A 15,270-nucleotide genomic window follows, 5' to 3' on the forward strand; every position below is an offset into this window, starting at 1 on the left:
CTCCCTTGCCTGCCCTGTGATCTCCTTAATCCATTCTGGTTTTGCCCTAATCTCTTCTAAAATTAGATTCAAATTGTGGACAATACAAGGAGTCCAAAATATGATTATATCTACTCTTAATAATCAAACCTGCAACTTTGCAAACAGGTGCATTATCTGTGATAACTTGCACCACATTTTCTGACCCTACTTGTTCAATAGCAGAAATTAAAATATCAGCAATGAACTTACTATCCTTTATCTCACTCGAACAATCTTCTGCTTTGATGAACATGGCTCCTTTTGGTGATGATGCAATGACATTAATCAAAGGCTTGCGTCTTGTATCAGTCCAGCCATTTGAGATAATAGAAACCCCTATACTACCCCATGAATTACGAATTGGTTTCAGAACATCATCAAGAAGTTGCCTTTCTTTCTTCAACAAAATTGTTCTGACTTTTTCATAGTTTGGGCCCTTGTAACCTTGAGGAGCTTTGTTAATTGCTCTCACCAAATCCTGCGAATATGGGGATCGAACCACATTAAAGGGGATCCCACAAGCAAAGATGGCCCTTGCCACTCTTGGGTCAACTTCTTCTCTGCTTTGACTATCAAGCTTTTTAACCAACCTGCTGTCTTGAATTGGAGTTGATGGCTTTGATAACTCTGCTTCTACTTCTAGTGCCCTCCTCTTTTTTGCTTCCTGAACAATCCTTTGCTTAATGCTATCAAACATGTGAGGATTGGTAGTACCCATGCCGATTTTGCTTCTTTGATCCTTCAACCTTTGAGCATCATCGCTCTCTTTCTTGAATTTAGCCCTCACCTCTTCATTTTTGGTATGTGCACACACATCAATACCCTTTATCTCTTCATGCAAAATGTGAGCCTTCACTCTTGTGTAAGAGCCCTTGAAGGTCTTTTCATTTTTGCATAAATTGCATTTCCATTCCCATGTACCACCGGAACCCATCTGTGTCACTTTGGTAACATACTTCTATAGAGGATAATATTCTTTCTCCCTGCTTGATTGAGTGGATTTAGGGGCATTTGAAACATAACTTTGAGAAGCCATGATTGCTGCAAAATTACAATAATACAAAATGAAAAATTCACCCAATTTAGGGGCATTTGAAACACTGCTTTGAGAAGCCATGAATGATTGAAAATAAGGAAATGAAAGCTGACCCAACTAGCTGTTGCCCACGCTCTTCCTCTTGCTATCCACGCCCTTCCTCTTACTGCCCACGCTCCAAAACACAAATAAACTCCTCGCTACTGCTATAGGAAGCTCTTGCAAAAAATGTGTGAGAAATGAGTGAATGAAGTGCCTTTTTAATGAAAAGAAGAGGGTCATAGGTTTCTAGAGAATTCTATTCTTCTCATCTTCTAGAGAATTCCATTTGTAAATTTCTTTATTAAATTTAGCTAACAACCACATAAAAATGAGTTTATTAATGTGTTTTGGTGTTAAATGAGGCCCACCCCCTCTTTCCACTCTTTTAGATGGCCGAAAAAGGCCCCAATTTTTTTTTTGGTCATCAAAACTCGGTCTGTTGCGGCCAAAATGCCATTGGCCATACCATCCGGTTTTTCGAAATCGCAAAACGTCGTATGAGATGGGCAACGACGTTTCAAGCCCGTTTCAGCATTTTGGGCCGTCCCAGGTATTGGTACGCCACTAAATCTAGCGTTTCCTGCAACATAGCTCTCCCCCCTTGACCTAACCCTGGGTCCACTTGGTCCCGTGTGGTCCCATACACTATTATGGAAATTTCTTCAAGGATCACTTTGAATCCAAGATTTCACGAAAATTTGAAGGCCTGGGAGCCTCCATTATAAGATACATATCCTAAACCCAAACCTTGAAATTCTCCTTAAGCCCTTCCTTGAGAGCTTTCAACCTTGCCTTCCAAAGCAAGCAAGCCACATATTTGAGCCTCTCTTGTGAATAGGCTTCCAGGATCACCCCTCACCCTATCATTGGTCCATCCATTTTATGATCCTTATCATAACGGGTCTCCTCCCATCGGTGAAAGTCCGTAAAGAGTAGGGAGCCTTAACTGAGGTGATAGTGGGCTATCGCTCCATTGTTGCCCTTAGCCTAGTAGTAGCCCTTCAAGGATCCCCTTTTAGGACCCCTGTTAGTTTGAGCGGTAACATTTTGTTACCGTTGCCAGGGAGAAAGTAGGTCTACGTTCCTAGTGAATCATCGAGGAATTATAATATTCGTCTGGCAACTCCATAACTTCTTATTTTAGATGGAAGACCCCGAGATTGTGACCTACCATCGAAGTAGAGGTGAAGAACGCCACATCCCATTCTTTAACAACAGGATTAATAGATTGAAACGAAAACACAAGTTCTTTGTTCCTCTCAACCTCTCCAATATGATTGGGGCTCTTTTTAGTTTTGTACCCGAAGATCCTGATAGGCCCATGTTCATTGGGGAGGAAGACTCCCAAGAGCATCTCGTAAAATTTGAATATCAAACATGTGGTGAATCTTACAATGAGCTTAACCGTATGATTGCATTTGCTACAACCTTGATAGGAAAATCCTGGGTATGGTATCTATCTCTTCCCCCATCCTTAATCTCTTCATGGGAAGAGTTTGTTCAAGAATTTGAAAGGGAATGGTTTCATAGGAAAGACGTGGTCCAATCATACAAAGGTCTCCTGTTTAGTGAAAAGAGTGAGGGTGAAACCATTGCTAAATTCAACCAAAGATTTAACATGACCATTCGTTCCTTTCCCCAAAGGCTAGCTCCCCCAAAGGAAGTAGCCCTAACCGCTTACTTTAATGCCTTAAAGGGACAATTAGTCTTTGATGCTAGAAATAAAAATCCCTCTAGTCTCTTCCAAGCTCAAAATATCATGTTCACTCTTGACCAAACCATGCAACAAACTTCCATCAACATGCTACAAGTCGAAGAAGAAGACCCTCCTTCAACTGATAAAGAGATTTCTCCTCGCAATGATGGCAGGTTATGTTAGGATATTCTGACACATAGAAAATAGTTAAGTATAACTGGGTCTAGTGTAGAGTTAGGTAAAGTGTGTTTCTTTACTATGTACTTTTGTAACTTACAATCTGATGGTCACGATATGTTCTAGACATGAAGTGATTCGACAGTTCATTCTCTCCTCGGTATTACCGACACTTGATATGTGGCTTAACACCTGATTGGTCCATAATCTCTATTTAAAGCAATGTTTTAAAACTCCGATTCCGACTCTGACTCAGCCGAGGGTTGACTCCGACTCAGTATCGACTCGGCCGACTCGATTTGAGTGACTCGGTCGTTGTAAAAAATACATTAAATATATATTTTTTTATAAAAACACATAATTTTAAAGATTTTCATTCATGTATCCAAACACACAACTTTAGAATATAGATAGAAGACAACATATGATCAAAGTAGGCTCATGAATATATCCATTATATCAAAATGGCACCCAGTGCACTGTCCAATACATACACGATGATGATATAGAGATCAAAACAAAAACACATAACCAAGGCGACTAGAAATGGCCTCTACAACAAAAGTCTGTGACCAGTTCTACTAGCTACTGCTAGAGTTGCCAACATCATCTGGCTCAGTGTTACTTGGGAGCGGGAGCGAAAGCAGGGAGCAAGAGCAAAAACGGGAGCGGGAGCGACATTTTCAGAAGCTCCGGGTTTGGGAGCGAATCCCGAAGGAGTTTGACAACCAATGTCACTAACATCAAGGTACATAGAGGGATTGGTGGTCTTGATTAAATACGAGTTCCATACCCTAATACATGACAAAATTCAATGGAAACATTGCAAACCCCAATCCTGAAATCCTGAAAAACTGATAAGTCTGCTGGATTTTGAATGAAATCTAAAATTCTACTTTCTCCATATGAAATCCAATGAGGTTGGAACCATTCTCAAACATCTTGAGTCATTTCATGTTAATGTTAAAAATTTAAGTAAAAGGATGAAAATGAAGATTGAGGAGAATGTCACTTTTACTTTAAGAATTTAACATTACCATGAATAGCATATCAATACCAGGGATTAGAGTCAGACAGGGAAGCCCAGGGAGTCCCCAAAAATAAAAATTAAAAAAACCTTTTTTTGGGTTCACTAGCCACTGTACGTAACCAGACCGGGTTGATAAGGACTCGGCCGAGCTGGCCGGGTTAATACTGAGCCACAACTCGGCCGAGCTGGCCGGGTTAATACTGAGCCACAACTCGGCCGAGCTGGCCGGGTTAATACTGAGCCACAACTCGGCCGACTCGGTATTAACCTAGCTGGCGGAACCGGTTCAATGGCCGGGTCACAAAATCCAAGGCTGGCTCCGACCAACTCAGCTGAGTCGGTTCCGAGCCGGCTGTTTTTTAAAACGCTGATTTAAAGGCCATGGAGGGCCATTTGTAGGCTGACCGTTTGTGAGAGAAGCTTATGTAAATTTTCTTTCTTTTACATTAATAAATTGCCTAAAGTGGCCTCATTGGTTCAAGCTGTGGACTGTTTCCTTCATTGAGGGTTTTAACCACGTCAAGAAAACTGGTGTATTGATCTGTAATCTGTTTGTGAGCAGTGTCCTTTGGTGTTCTATTTGAGGAACTTACCCTGTAAATTCCTACATGGTATCAGAGCTATTTGAGGGCCGCATCTGTTAGTGATCCAAATCCAAAGCTGGTACAACTGCTTTTGACTATCGTTTCCTAGATCTATTGTTTCTGACTGCTTTCGGGCCGAGAGGACTGCTGTATTGTGTTAGTAGCATCTGTTCCAGTGAGAAACTCCTTTCGTTTCACGCGAAAAAGTTTCCAGTAGCCCTAGCTACGTCATTTTTAAGATTTGGAGGTATACATTCTTTATTTTTAGTTTTAGTTATTCATCTCTCTGTTTATTTTGTTTTATTTAGCTCTCTGTTTTTTATGATTTCAGAATGCTGTGTCACTCATAAGTTTTGAAAAACTTATCACTGTTGATAAATTTTTACAATGATTCATTACCCTTGAGCAGCATGTCATGCCCACAGAGCAATGCTAAGGCATGTGAACAAAGACAGTCTTTGGAAACTGTAATCTTTAGAAATGATGGCAGAAAATTTCCTTGAGAAACATTCAAAAGACCTTACAACCATCTCTGAAGGACAATCCAGACCAATGACCATCAATGACTCCAAAAATGATATCATTCCTTTATGGCATATATTCTATATTCTATGGCATATCATTCGTTTATGGCATATCATTTTTTAAATTTCAATAAAAAAAAATTATTTGAAAATTAAATTTTTAATATAGTTTTTTTATGAAGAACCCAAAGAACCCAACTCGAAGAACCCAAGCACACGAAGAACCCGAAGAACCCAAGAACCCAAGCACCCGAAGAACCCAAGAACCCGTTAAAGGAAAAGAACCCATATTTTTTTTTTGAAGAACCCGGTTCTTCATGGAAGAACCCGGTTCTTCTGGGTTCGTCTGGGAAGAACCCGTACCCGAATCCGGTACTTGGGTGCGGGAACCCGGGACGGGTTCGAGAACCCCACCCCCGGGTGCGGGTACTCGTGCAACACAGCTTACAATAGTTATCCTACATTGTGGATTTATTTAGAAGTAAAGGTCTTTATAGAATAGCTTCAGGCCAATGATCTAAACCGAAAAATGAAGATAAGATAGCCAAATGGGAAAATAGGCAAGATCAAGCACGTGGATTGATAGGGGTGTCTGTTTCTCCAGACCTTAGATTCCATATCGCAGAACTTGATATCCTTGATGAAGCAATGAAACAACTCAATAAAGTTTTTGGAATTAAAAATGAAATTAGAGCCCATCAAGTCGAAAATGAGTTGCTTACGTTGGACCCCAATAATTTTTCTTCCTTTGAAGATATTTTGTCCAAGTTAAAGATCTTTAGACTTCTTTTGGAAGGTGTTAAGGTTAGGAAAGAAGATGGTAGCCTTATTTATTCCATTCTTACAAAGTTAGGACCAAACTACTCAGTGTTTGTTTCCACCTTCCATTCTACTAGAGAAACCTTTATTTCTTAAGGACAAGCTTACAAGTCCCCTTCTTTTGATGCCTTTTGTGATTATTTAATAAGAGAACAAGAAAAACTCTTACATCTTGGTCTTCTTAATCTTGGAAACTCTTCTAAGATAGCCTTAGCTGCCCAGCAGCAACCAAGTTCAAAGAATCCTAAGAAGCAACATCCTAAAAAGAATGGTCCTAAACCAACCAAGGGTCCTTAACACTTTCAGTCTCAAAAAGAAAAATCAATTCAACAAAATGATAAGGAAAATAAAAACGAAGGGAAGAAGATTGATAGACATTGCAACTTTTGTAATCGAGATGGCCACTTAGAATCCAAATGTTTTAAGAAGATGGAAGCCTTGGAAGAAGAAATGAAGAAGCATAACATCCATTTGGAGCGCTCTTCAACTTCAACTTCATCTTTAGGAATAACACTTTCTGCATGTGGTTGTCAAGCATCTCGGTCTGGTTATGCACTAAATGTATCTTCTTCTTCTCATTCTCATGAGTGGCTCATTGATTTTGGAGCTTCTTATCACATGGCCTAAAACAAAGCCATGTTTTCTCCTTTAAATGATTGTAACACCAAAAATATATATGTTGGTAATGATAGATCTCTTAGTGTTGTAGGGACTGGAACTATTCATCTAGACAATGGTCAATTTAATGATGTATTCTGTGTTCCAACCTTATCCTGCAACTTTCTATCTGTATATCAAATAATTAATTCAGGTGAAGGTAAAATCATTGAATTTTCACCTCATGATGTTGTAATTAAGGACCTAAGAGATCCTAGACAGATTTTAGCTACTGGCATTGCTGATGATTCTACAAGGTTGTATAAGTTTAACAACTTTCGGTCATCAACTCTTCCCTCGGTATTTGTTGCTCATAATGATGAAGTGAGCAAACTTTGGCATAAGCAATTTAGTCACTTAAACTGTCGCTCCCTTCAAAATCTATGTAAAGAAAATATGGTAACAGGTCTTCCTATGGTATCTTATAGAGATGGTGTTTGTTCCGGATGTGTACTCGGAAAACATCATCGCGATAGTTTTGAAAAATGCCTTTTGGCATGCCTCAGCCCCTTTACAACTTGTGCATAGTGATTTATGTGGTCCACTTCCAGTTGTTTCATTTTCTGGCTACAATTATTTCTTAACTTTCATTGATGATTTCTCAAGAGGCACTTGGGTATACTTCTTAAAATTCAAGGGTGAAGTATTTAACATGTTCTTGGCCTTTAAGGCCTTTGTTGAGAAACATTCTAGACATCAAATTCTTAAGCTAAGATTTGATAATGGCGGAGAATATTTTAACAACAAATTCATCAACTTTTGCACTAAGCATGGAATTCAAATGCAACATACTGTTCCATATACTCCACAACAAAATGGTCTAGCTGAAAGGAAGAATCACACCTTGAAAGAAATGTCTAATTGTATGCTTCAATCTAAAGGACTTAGTCTTAATTTTTGGGTAGAAGCAATTAACTGTGCAAATTACATAGTAAATTGCACTCCTACTAAGGTTTAAAGAATATCACTCCAAAAGAAGCATGGAGCTCAATTTAACCAGATGTAAGTCATTTTCGTGTTTTTGGAAGTGAAGCATGGGCCCATATTCCTGATGAGAAACATAAAGCCTTAGAACCTAAGAGTGAAAAATGTATTTTTGTTGGATATTCTGAAGATGTCAAAGGATATAGACTTCTTTCACCTAAATCCAAAAATGTTATCATTAGAAGAGATGTAAAGTTTGCTTAAACATATATCGGCCTACGAGCCTACGTTGGCGGATGTGCCACCTTTCTCCATCCCTTCTACTTCTGAAAATATTTCTTCTTTAGATGATGAAAGCAAGGATGAAAATCCTCCCCCACCTTCTTGGGATCCTCCTTTAGCTCCTTAGCTTCCAAAATGGGTCCGTGCTACTCGCGATGCAATAGGTGCTCTTGCAGGCGATCCTACAGATCAGCGACGTACACGTTCTTAGTTCAATAGAGCCTCTTCTTTACTGGCTCAAGCTTCAACGAATTATGATCCCGACACCTTTGCAAAAGCTTCAGGCCATCCAGATTGGGACGCAGCTATGAATGAAGAATATCGTTCATTATTGGCAAATGATACATGGGATCTTGTTCCTCTTCCAAAGGGACGAAAACTTGTTAGATGCAAATGGGTTTACGGAACCAAGTTTGGACCAGATGGAAAAGCTAATAAATATAAAGCTCGTCTTGTTGCTAAGGGTTTTTCACAAGTTGAAGGCATTGACTATACTAAAACCTTCTCCCTTGTTGCCAAAATGAACTCTATCCGCCCTGTTCTTTCCCTTGCTACCTCTTTCAAATGGGAAGTCCATTAGATGGATGTTAAATTTGCCTTCTTGCATGGGGACCTGCATGAAGAAATCTATATGGAACAACCTCTTGGCGTTATACAAATAGACTCCAACCTTGTATGTCGGCTTAAGAAATCCCTTTATGGTCTCAAGCAAGCCCCTCGAGCTTGGTATGCCAAAATGGATAGCTTTCTTTTAGATATTGGCTTTTCTAGGTGTCATTTTGACAATACTGTCTACACCAAGAAAGTGGGTAAGTCTCTTATCATTCTTGTTCTTTATATTGATGATCTTATCCTTACTAGTAATGATCCCAACCTTATAAACCATGTGAAGTCTAGCCTTAAAAAGCAGTTTGAAATGACAGAATTAGGACACTTGCATTATTTTGTTGGTCTTCAAGTCTTGCAATCCAAGGAAGGTATTGCCCTTTCCCAGTCTAAGTATGCCTGTGATCTTCTATGCCACTTTCACATGGAAGACTGTAAGCCAGCGCCTTCTCCCTTTCAGTATGGAGCCAAACTTTCAGTCACTTGTACTTCCCTTGAAGTTGATGCTACCTTATACTGTCAGCTTGTAGGAAAACTTGTGTATCTGAGCCATACGTGTCCTAACCTTTCCTTTGTTGTTGGCCTTATTGCTCTGTTTATGCAAAACCCACATGAAAGTCATTGGAAAGTAGCTAAAAGAATACTTCGCTATGTTTGAGGTACATTTCAGTTTGGGATTCATTACAGTGCAGAAGCATCTCCTCTATTGGTTGGTTTCACTGATTCCGATTGGGCTGGTAACCCTGATGATTGGAAGTCTACTGCAGGTTATGTCTTCACTCTTGGTTTTGGACCTATTACATGGGTTTGCAAGAAACAAAGTGCCATTTCTCTTTCTTCAGCAGAAGCAAAGTATTGTGGCGCCGTAGAAGCTAGTAAGGAAGCCTTCTGGCTTCGTCAAATCCTGTCAGAGTTTGGCTTTCACCAACAACATCCGACTACACTTTGGTGTGATAATGAAAGTGCCATTCAACTATGAAAAGATCCAGTCCAACATCAACACAGGAAACACATTGAACTACACATGCACTTCATCAGAAAGCTCACTCATGACCATGTTCTTGAAGTGCAATATTGTTCAACAGATGATCAAGTTGCAGATATCTTTACAAAGGCTCTCACATAGGCGAAGTTTACTAAACTTCGATTTATGGTTGGAGTTTAGGACGTTGTCATGAAGGGGGGATAGGCTCTAATGCCTCCCTCCTCCTCCTATTGTGTCATATTTGTACATCCTTCAATCCTATCCCAAATTTTTCTTAAGGGGGGATGTTAGGATATTTCGACCAATAGGAAATAGTTAAGTATAACTTGGTCTAGTGTAGAGTTAGGTAAAGTGTGTTTCTTTACTATGTACTTTTGTAACTTACAATCCGACGGTCACGATATGTTCTAGACATGAAGTGATCCGACGGTTCATTCTCTCCTCAGTATTACCGACACTTGATCTGTGGCTTAACACATGATTGGTCCATGATCTCTATTTAAAGAGCATGGAGGGTCATTTGTAGGGTGACCGTTCATGATGGAAGCTTATGTAAATTTTCTTTCTTTTACATTAATGAATTGCCTGAAGTGGCCACGTTGGCTCAGGGCGTGGACTGTTTCCCTCTTTGAGGGTTTTAACCACGTCAAGAATACTGGTGTATTGATTTGTGATTTGTTTGTGAGCGGTGTCTTTTGGTGTTCTATCTAAGGAACTTACCCTGTAAATTCCTACACGTTACATGAAAATAGCAAAAGAATAAAAAAGGGTCATAAGAAGGAACCTCCTAACTTGGCTATGAGAATTCCTTTAAGATTGGTTTTAAATATGACTGACCCTTTCTATATTTCCCTTGGGATGAACGACCACATCTTGAGGAATTGTATCCTAAACTCCGAGAGTCCAATCCACATCATGCCTTTGAACATTATGGAAAAACTTGGGATCACCCTTTCAAAGAAATGTTTTGGCAAGTTAATTATGAACTACTATGAATTTAAGGTATGTGGTCTAGTGGAAGGACAAAGGGCATTTCTTCATGCATATCCAGAGAAGGACTTCTCTATGAACATTATCATAGTCGAAATGAACCCGAGATGGGAAATGATTATATCAAAACAATTGATTGAAAATCTAAACTTGTCCATTAATGAAGATGGCTCCACTATATACCTCCCATGGGAGGAAAACTCCTATGTTTCCATCCCTAGACATGAGTTCTTCGCCCCCATGATTGCCTCCTCCCAGGAAACTAATAATGATTTGGAAGAGGAAAGCAATAAGCTTGGGGAATGGAGGATCTTCAAAAATGAACATATCAATGCCCCACCTCCCTCTAGTCTTTGGGTAATGTATTTTGATGGAGCTCACTCTAAATCTGGGTCAGGGGTTGGCATTGTCCTCATATTCCCTTCTGAAGAATATCTACTATTTGCTTTGAGACTCTAATTCGCTTGCACCCGCAATATTGCTGAGTATGAAGCCCTATTGTTAGAGCTTGAAGCAACCCAATCATAGGGAATCCAACAATTACTCATAATAGGGGACTCTAACCTAGTCATTTCACAAATAAGGGGAACTTTCGATACAAAAGACAAAAAGTTGAAGCCTTATAGGGAAAGGATCATTCACATGACCAAAGGTGTTAAGGAATTAACCTTTAGGTCCCTCGATCGATGATGCTTAAATGACATGGCCAATACTTTAGCCATAGCTGCATCCACTTCCTCGATAATTCAAAATGATGTCTCTAAGAAAGGGAAGTGCATAGTTGACACGATTCATAGACCCTCCATACTTGACTATAAAGATCACTAGCCTATTTCGAAGATGACCAAGACATAAGGAATTTCCTTCAAGACCATAAATATCCCATTAAAAGAGATAAAGATATAATCAATGAGCAATGTTTCGATAGGAATGATGTTAACATCATCAAGCATAACAACCAAGAATCACCTAATACTTTGAACCTCAACCTTGGATCCGAAACCTCTCCCCAAATGATCAAAATTGGAAGAAACCTATCCAAGGGAGAAAGGGATGAGCTCGAAAAATTGTTGAGTGAATTCAAAGACATTTTCGCTTGGTCTTATGATGATCTAAAAGCCTATAGCCCTAAGGTCATTCAACATACCATCCCTCTCAAGGAAGGGGCGAAGCCTGTCAAACAAAAATTGAGAAGAATAAATCCCAAACTTGCTCCATTGGTCAAAGAGGAACGCCAAAGGATGTTTGACGCTGGGATCATTACCCCTATACGACATTCTTCTTGGGTCTCCAGCCCTGTGATTACTTGCAAAAAGGCTGGCAACACTAGGATGTGTATTGACTTTAGGGATCTCACCCGTGTGTGTCTAAAGGATAATTACTTCTTACCAAATATGGAAAATCTCCTTCAAAGAATAATGAGATCTCAAATGATGTCATTTCTGGATGGTTTCTCTGGATATAATCAAGTTATTGTAAGAGAGGAAGATTGCCTGAAAGCTGCCTTCACCACACCATAGGGAACATACATGTACCTTAGAATGCCCTTTGGTCTCCTTAATGCTGGATCTACCTTTCAAAGGGCCATGGATTTTGCTTTTAGGGATTTCGTTGGAAAAATCATGGAAATTTATCAAGATGACTTGACTGTTGCCTCTAAAGAAAGACAAGACCATTGCAAACACCTAAGGAAGGTATTTGAGAAATGTAAGCAATATGGCATCTCCCTAAATCCTAAGAAATCAATCTTCAACATTGACAAGGGTAGATTACTTGGGAACGTGGTCTCCAAAGATTGGATTAGCATTGACCCTGAAAGAATCCAAGAAATCAAGGATATCTCTCGTCCCAAAGACCAAGGTGCTCTAAGATCTTTCTTTGGTAAGATAATCTTTGTAAGAAGATTTGTGCCAAACTTTGCCGAAATCACTAAGCCCATGAATGAACTCTTGAAAAAGGACACCTTCTACTCATAGAACCAGAGCCTTTGAAGAAATCAAAGAAAGGATTGCCTCTGCCCCTATCTCCGTTAGCCCTGACTATGCCAATGATTTGATCATCTCTTCCTTTGCCTCTAAAGATACTATCGCTGGCATCCTCATGCAAAAGGACAATGAAGGAAGGGAAAGGCCCATAGCCTTTATGAGCAAATCACTTCGTGGTGCGGAAACAAGATACACTATCACTGAAAAACAAGCATACCCCCTCGTCAAAATTCTCAAATATTTTAGAGCTTATGTGGGGTATAACAAAATATATGCACATGTCCGTTACCTCGCCGTGAGAGATGTGCTAATGCAAATTGATTGTCTTGGGTGTAGGGGAAGTGGGTATCCAAAATCTAGGAATATGACCTCGACATCCGTCCCAAAAAGGTCATCAAAGGACAAAGGTGCTAGATTTTGCAATCAATGTCGCATGCCCCTCATGGGCACTTGGATGAGAGCTTGGAAACTTCCAAAAAAGTGCCCAAAACATCATTGGAAATGGTTAAAATGTCTTGGAAACATTGTTAGCCATAACATATGACATTTCCAAATTTGGAAAGGTCATACGATACAATTGATGGCATTTATAGGCCATTTCATACTCATTTTGATGTTTTTAGGCATTTCAGGTATTGGTGCATTGCCACACTAGGCATTTCCTGCAACTTAGGTTAATATCTTTTATTCCCTTCAACAAGGCATGAAAGTGTTATTTTTCAATGATATGCCATTTTAACATGTTAATAATGTCAATTAATCATGGCATTTATTTACTTATCATTCTTCCATTTGTTGTGATCTTGATTATCTCTTAGAGTGACCAATTATGGAGCACGAGTCAATTTATATGTTTTGCCATAGAAGAGCTTTAGTTTCCTAGCTTGATAAATTGTGAAGGTAATATGGATCATTAGGGGAATTTTGAGATCAAAAACCTCAAAACTAAAAAATGTAATCCGAAATCATCTTTAAAATAACCAATAGGATTCAAAATGATAATGCCATCCCCAGGGTAAATATTTATGGAGTGAAAAGAAGAAAACTATTTTTTTAACCATATTTTCTACTTATCTAGAAACATGTTTTTTCATGTATTTTGATTTTTCTCACTGTGAGTGTATTCAAAATTATGCAGAGTGGGTACTCATTAGATGCGTAATTTAAATCTGCATCCAGCAAGTCCCTACACTTGACATTTAAGTAAATGTATGATGAGATAAGTTTAAAATGTATGAGAAGATAAGTTTAAAATACAATAAAAAAGTAATTTTCTTCCATTCTCTTTAAAACTCATAACTCTTATTTTTATTTTTTTGAACTGTTATTCTATTATTTTCCTTAAAGAGGGTCATTTTAGTCCTCAAGATTCCCCTAATGTTAGTGGTACCATTCAGTGGTTGGGGAGCAAACCCTTGATTAGGGTAGGATTTAAGAAGATAAAAACATTAAATGGTCTGTCAAGGTATTCCATGACTAGGTGCCTAGCTTGCCCAGACACTTAGTAAAATCTGTAAGGGTTATGTGCTGCCAATTATGTGCATCATCCTGGGTGAGTTTCCTAACGTCTTCAATGGATGTTGACTAGTATCATAAATTCTAGGTTGGCATACTTGTACTCCATGCATAATATTTGCATATCAATACTTCCATTGCATGTTTATTATGTTGTGCAGGTGAAGTGTACTATTTTAGATCTTATATAAGATCTTTACAGCAGTGTGCAGCTATGCAAGATATTGTTCAACAAACATGAGATGGTTAAATTGTAAAGTGCATTGGTTGTATCATTTTCTTTTTTTAACAATTAGTGCGTTAACTGAGAGGTTCTTTTGAAGAAAATTCTACCACATGCCTCACTGTGCCTGAAGGATTCTTTTTGATCAAAATTTTACGACGTGTCCAACTGTGGTTATTGTAGAAGCACTTGATATTCTGATATAATATCGGGATCAGTTTGCGAGATATTTCTTGGTCCTTGTAAAAACATTATTTATCAATGAGATTTGGAAAACCCTTAATAAATATGGAAATAATACCTTCCTTGGGGAAATTCTGGATATGTGCTTATTAATATGAGAGTGTAAGTGATTTATAAATTCTATTCATTTCAATGTTTATTATCAAATGAAAGGAAAATATTGTCTGAAAGTCCAGCAAATTCTTGTTGAACATATAGTGTTATGATGATATCGGTGATTTTTTGTATCTTTTAACTGTACATTGCTTAAACCTAGGAATTCTTCTGTTCTCTAGATTTCTACTCGAATGTATCTGTTTCATATCTGATTAGACAACTGGATTTTCACTTTCATCATTAGGTTTCTGTATTCCATAGCTTAGCAGGTAAGTGATTTTCTGTATTTCACTTCAATTTTACTTAATTTCGTAAGGGAGAACTGCATTTGGCATTTTTTGTTTAATCAATGGGTGTGATGGTATTTTCAATTTCATCATTAGTTTTATGTATTGCATAGCTTAGTAGACAAGTGATTTTCTGCTTTTCTCTTTTACTTTTAGTTAATTTTCATAAAAGAAAACTGAATTTGGCATTTTTTGTTTAACAAATGTGTTGGTTGCATATGCTTCTCAGGTAGGCGGTGGTGGTGTGGTCAGGGATCCGGAAGTCCACAAAGAGGTGCAACTTTTTAACTTCGGTGGCATTATTAATTTGTTAGTGTTCTTTGACTTATTTCGATGCTTACAAGATTTATATTTTGAATAACAAAGCCATAAAATCTCAATGGTCAGATCTTAAAGGTGAGGTGAATTTTGAATAGAATGAAAAAATAGACAGCGAAGGTATATATATATATATATATATATATATATATATATATATAACAAAGTCGGATATATTCATTCCAAAATAGAGGAAGGCAAAGCTCCCCAGTACATGAAAGCTGAAGCGA

At 38.4% G+C, this 15,270-nt stretch overlaps 1 protein-coding gene across 2 annotated transcripts in view; it reads left to right on the top strand.

Moving 5' to 3' along the window:
• Positions 1–15,270, top strand: part of LOC149183571 (bacterial hemolysin-like protein) — a 398,103-nt gene that overhangs the window by 332,546 nt on the left and 50,287 nt on the right. Inside the window, exon 8 of one of the 2 annotated variants that reach the window (XM_089418766.1) lies at positions 14,952–15,031. In XM_089418766.1, coding sequence (XP_089274892.1) covers positions 14,952–15,031 — 80 coding nt within the window. The remainder of the gene's footprint in view (positions 1–14,951; positions 15,032–15,270) is intronic. The other variant, XM_089418767.1, reaches the window with a different exon arrangement.

This window comes from Pinus tabuliformis, chromosome 3_2 (assembly GCF_031772625.1).
Source record: "Pinus tabuliformis cultivar Carrire ecotype Pingquan chromosome 3_2, CPIR1, whole genome shotgun sequence".
Classification (NCBI taxonomy): domain Eukaryota; kingdom Viridiplantae; phylum Streptophyta; class Pinopsida; order Pinales; family Pinaceae; genus Pinus; species Pinus tabuliformis.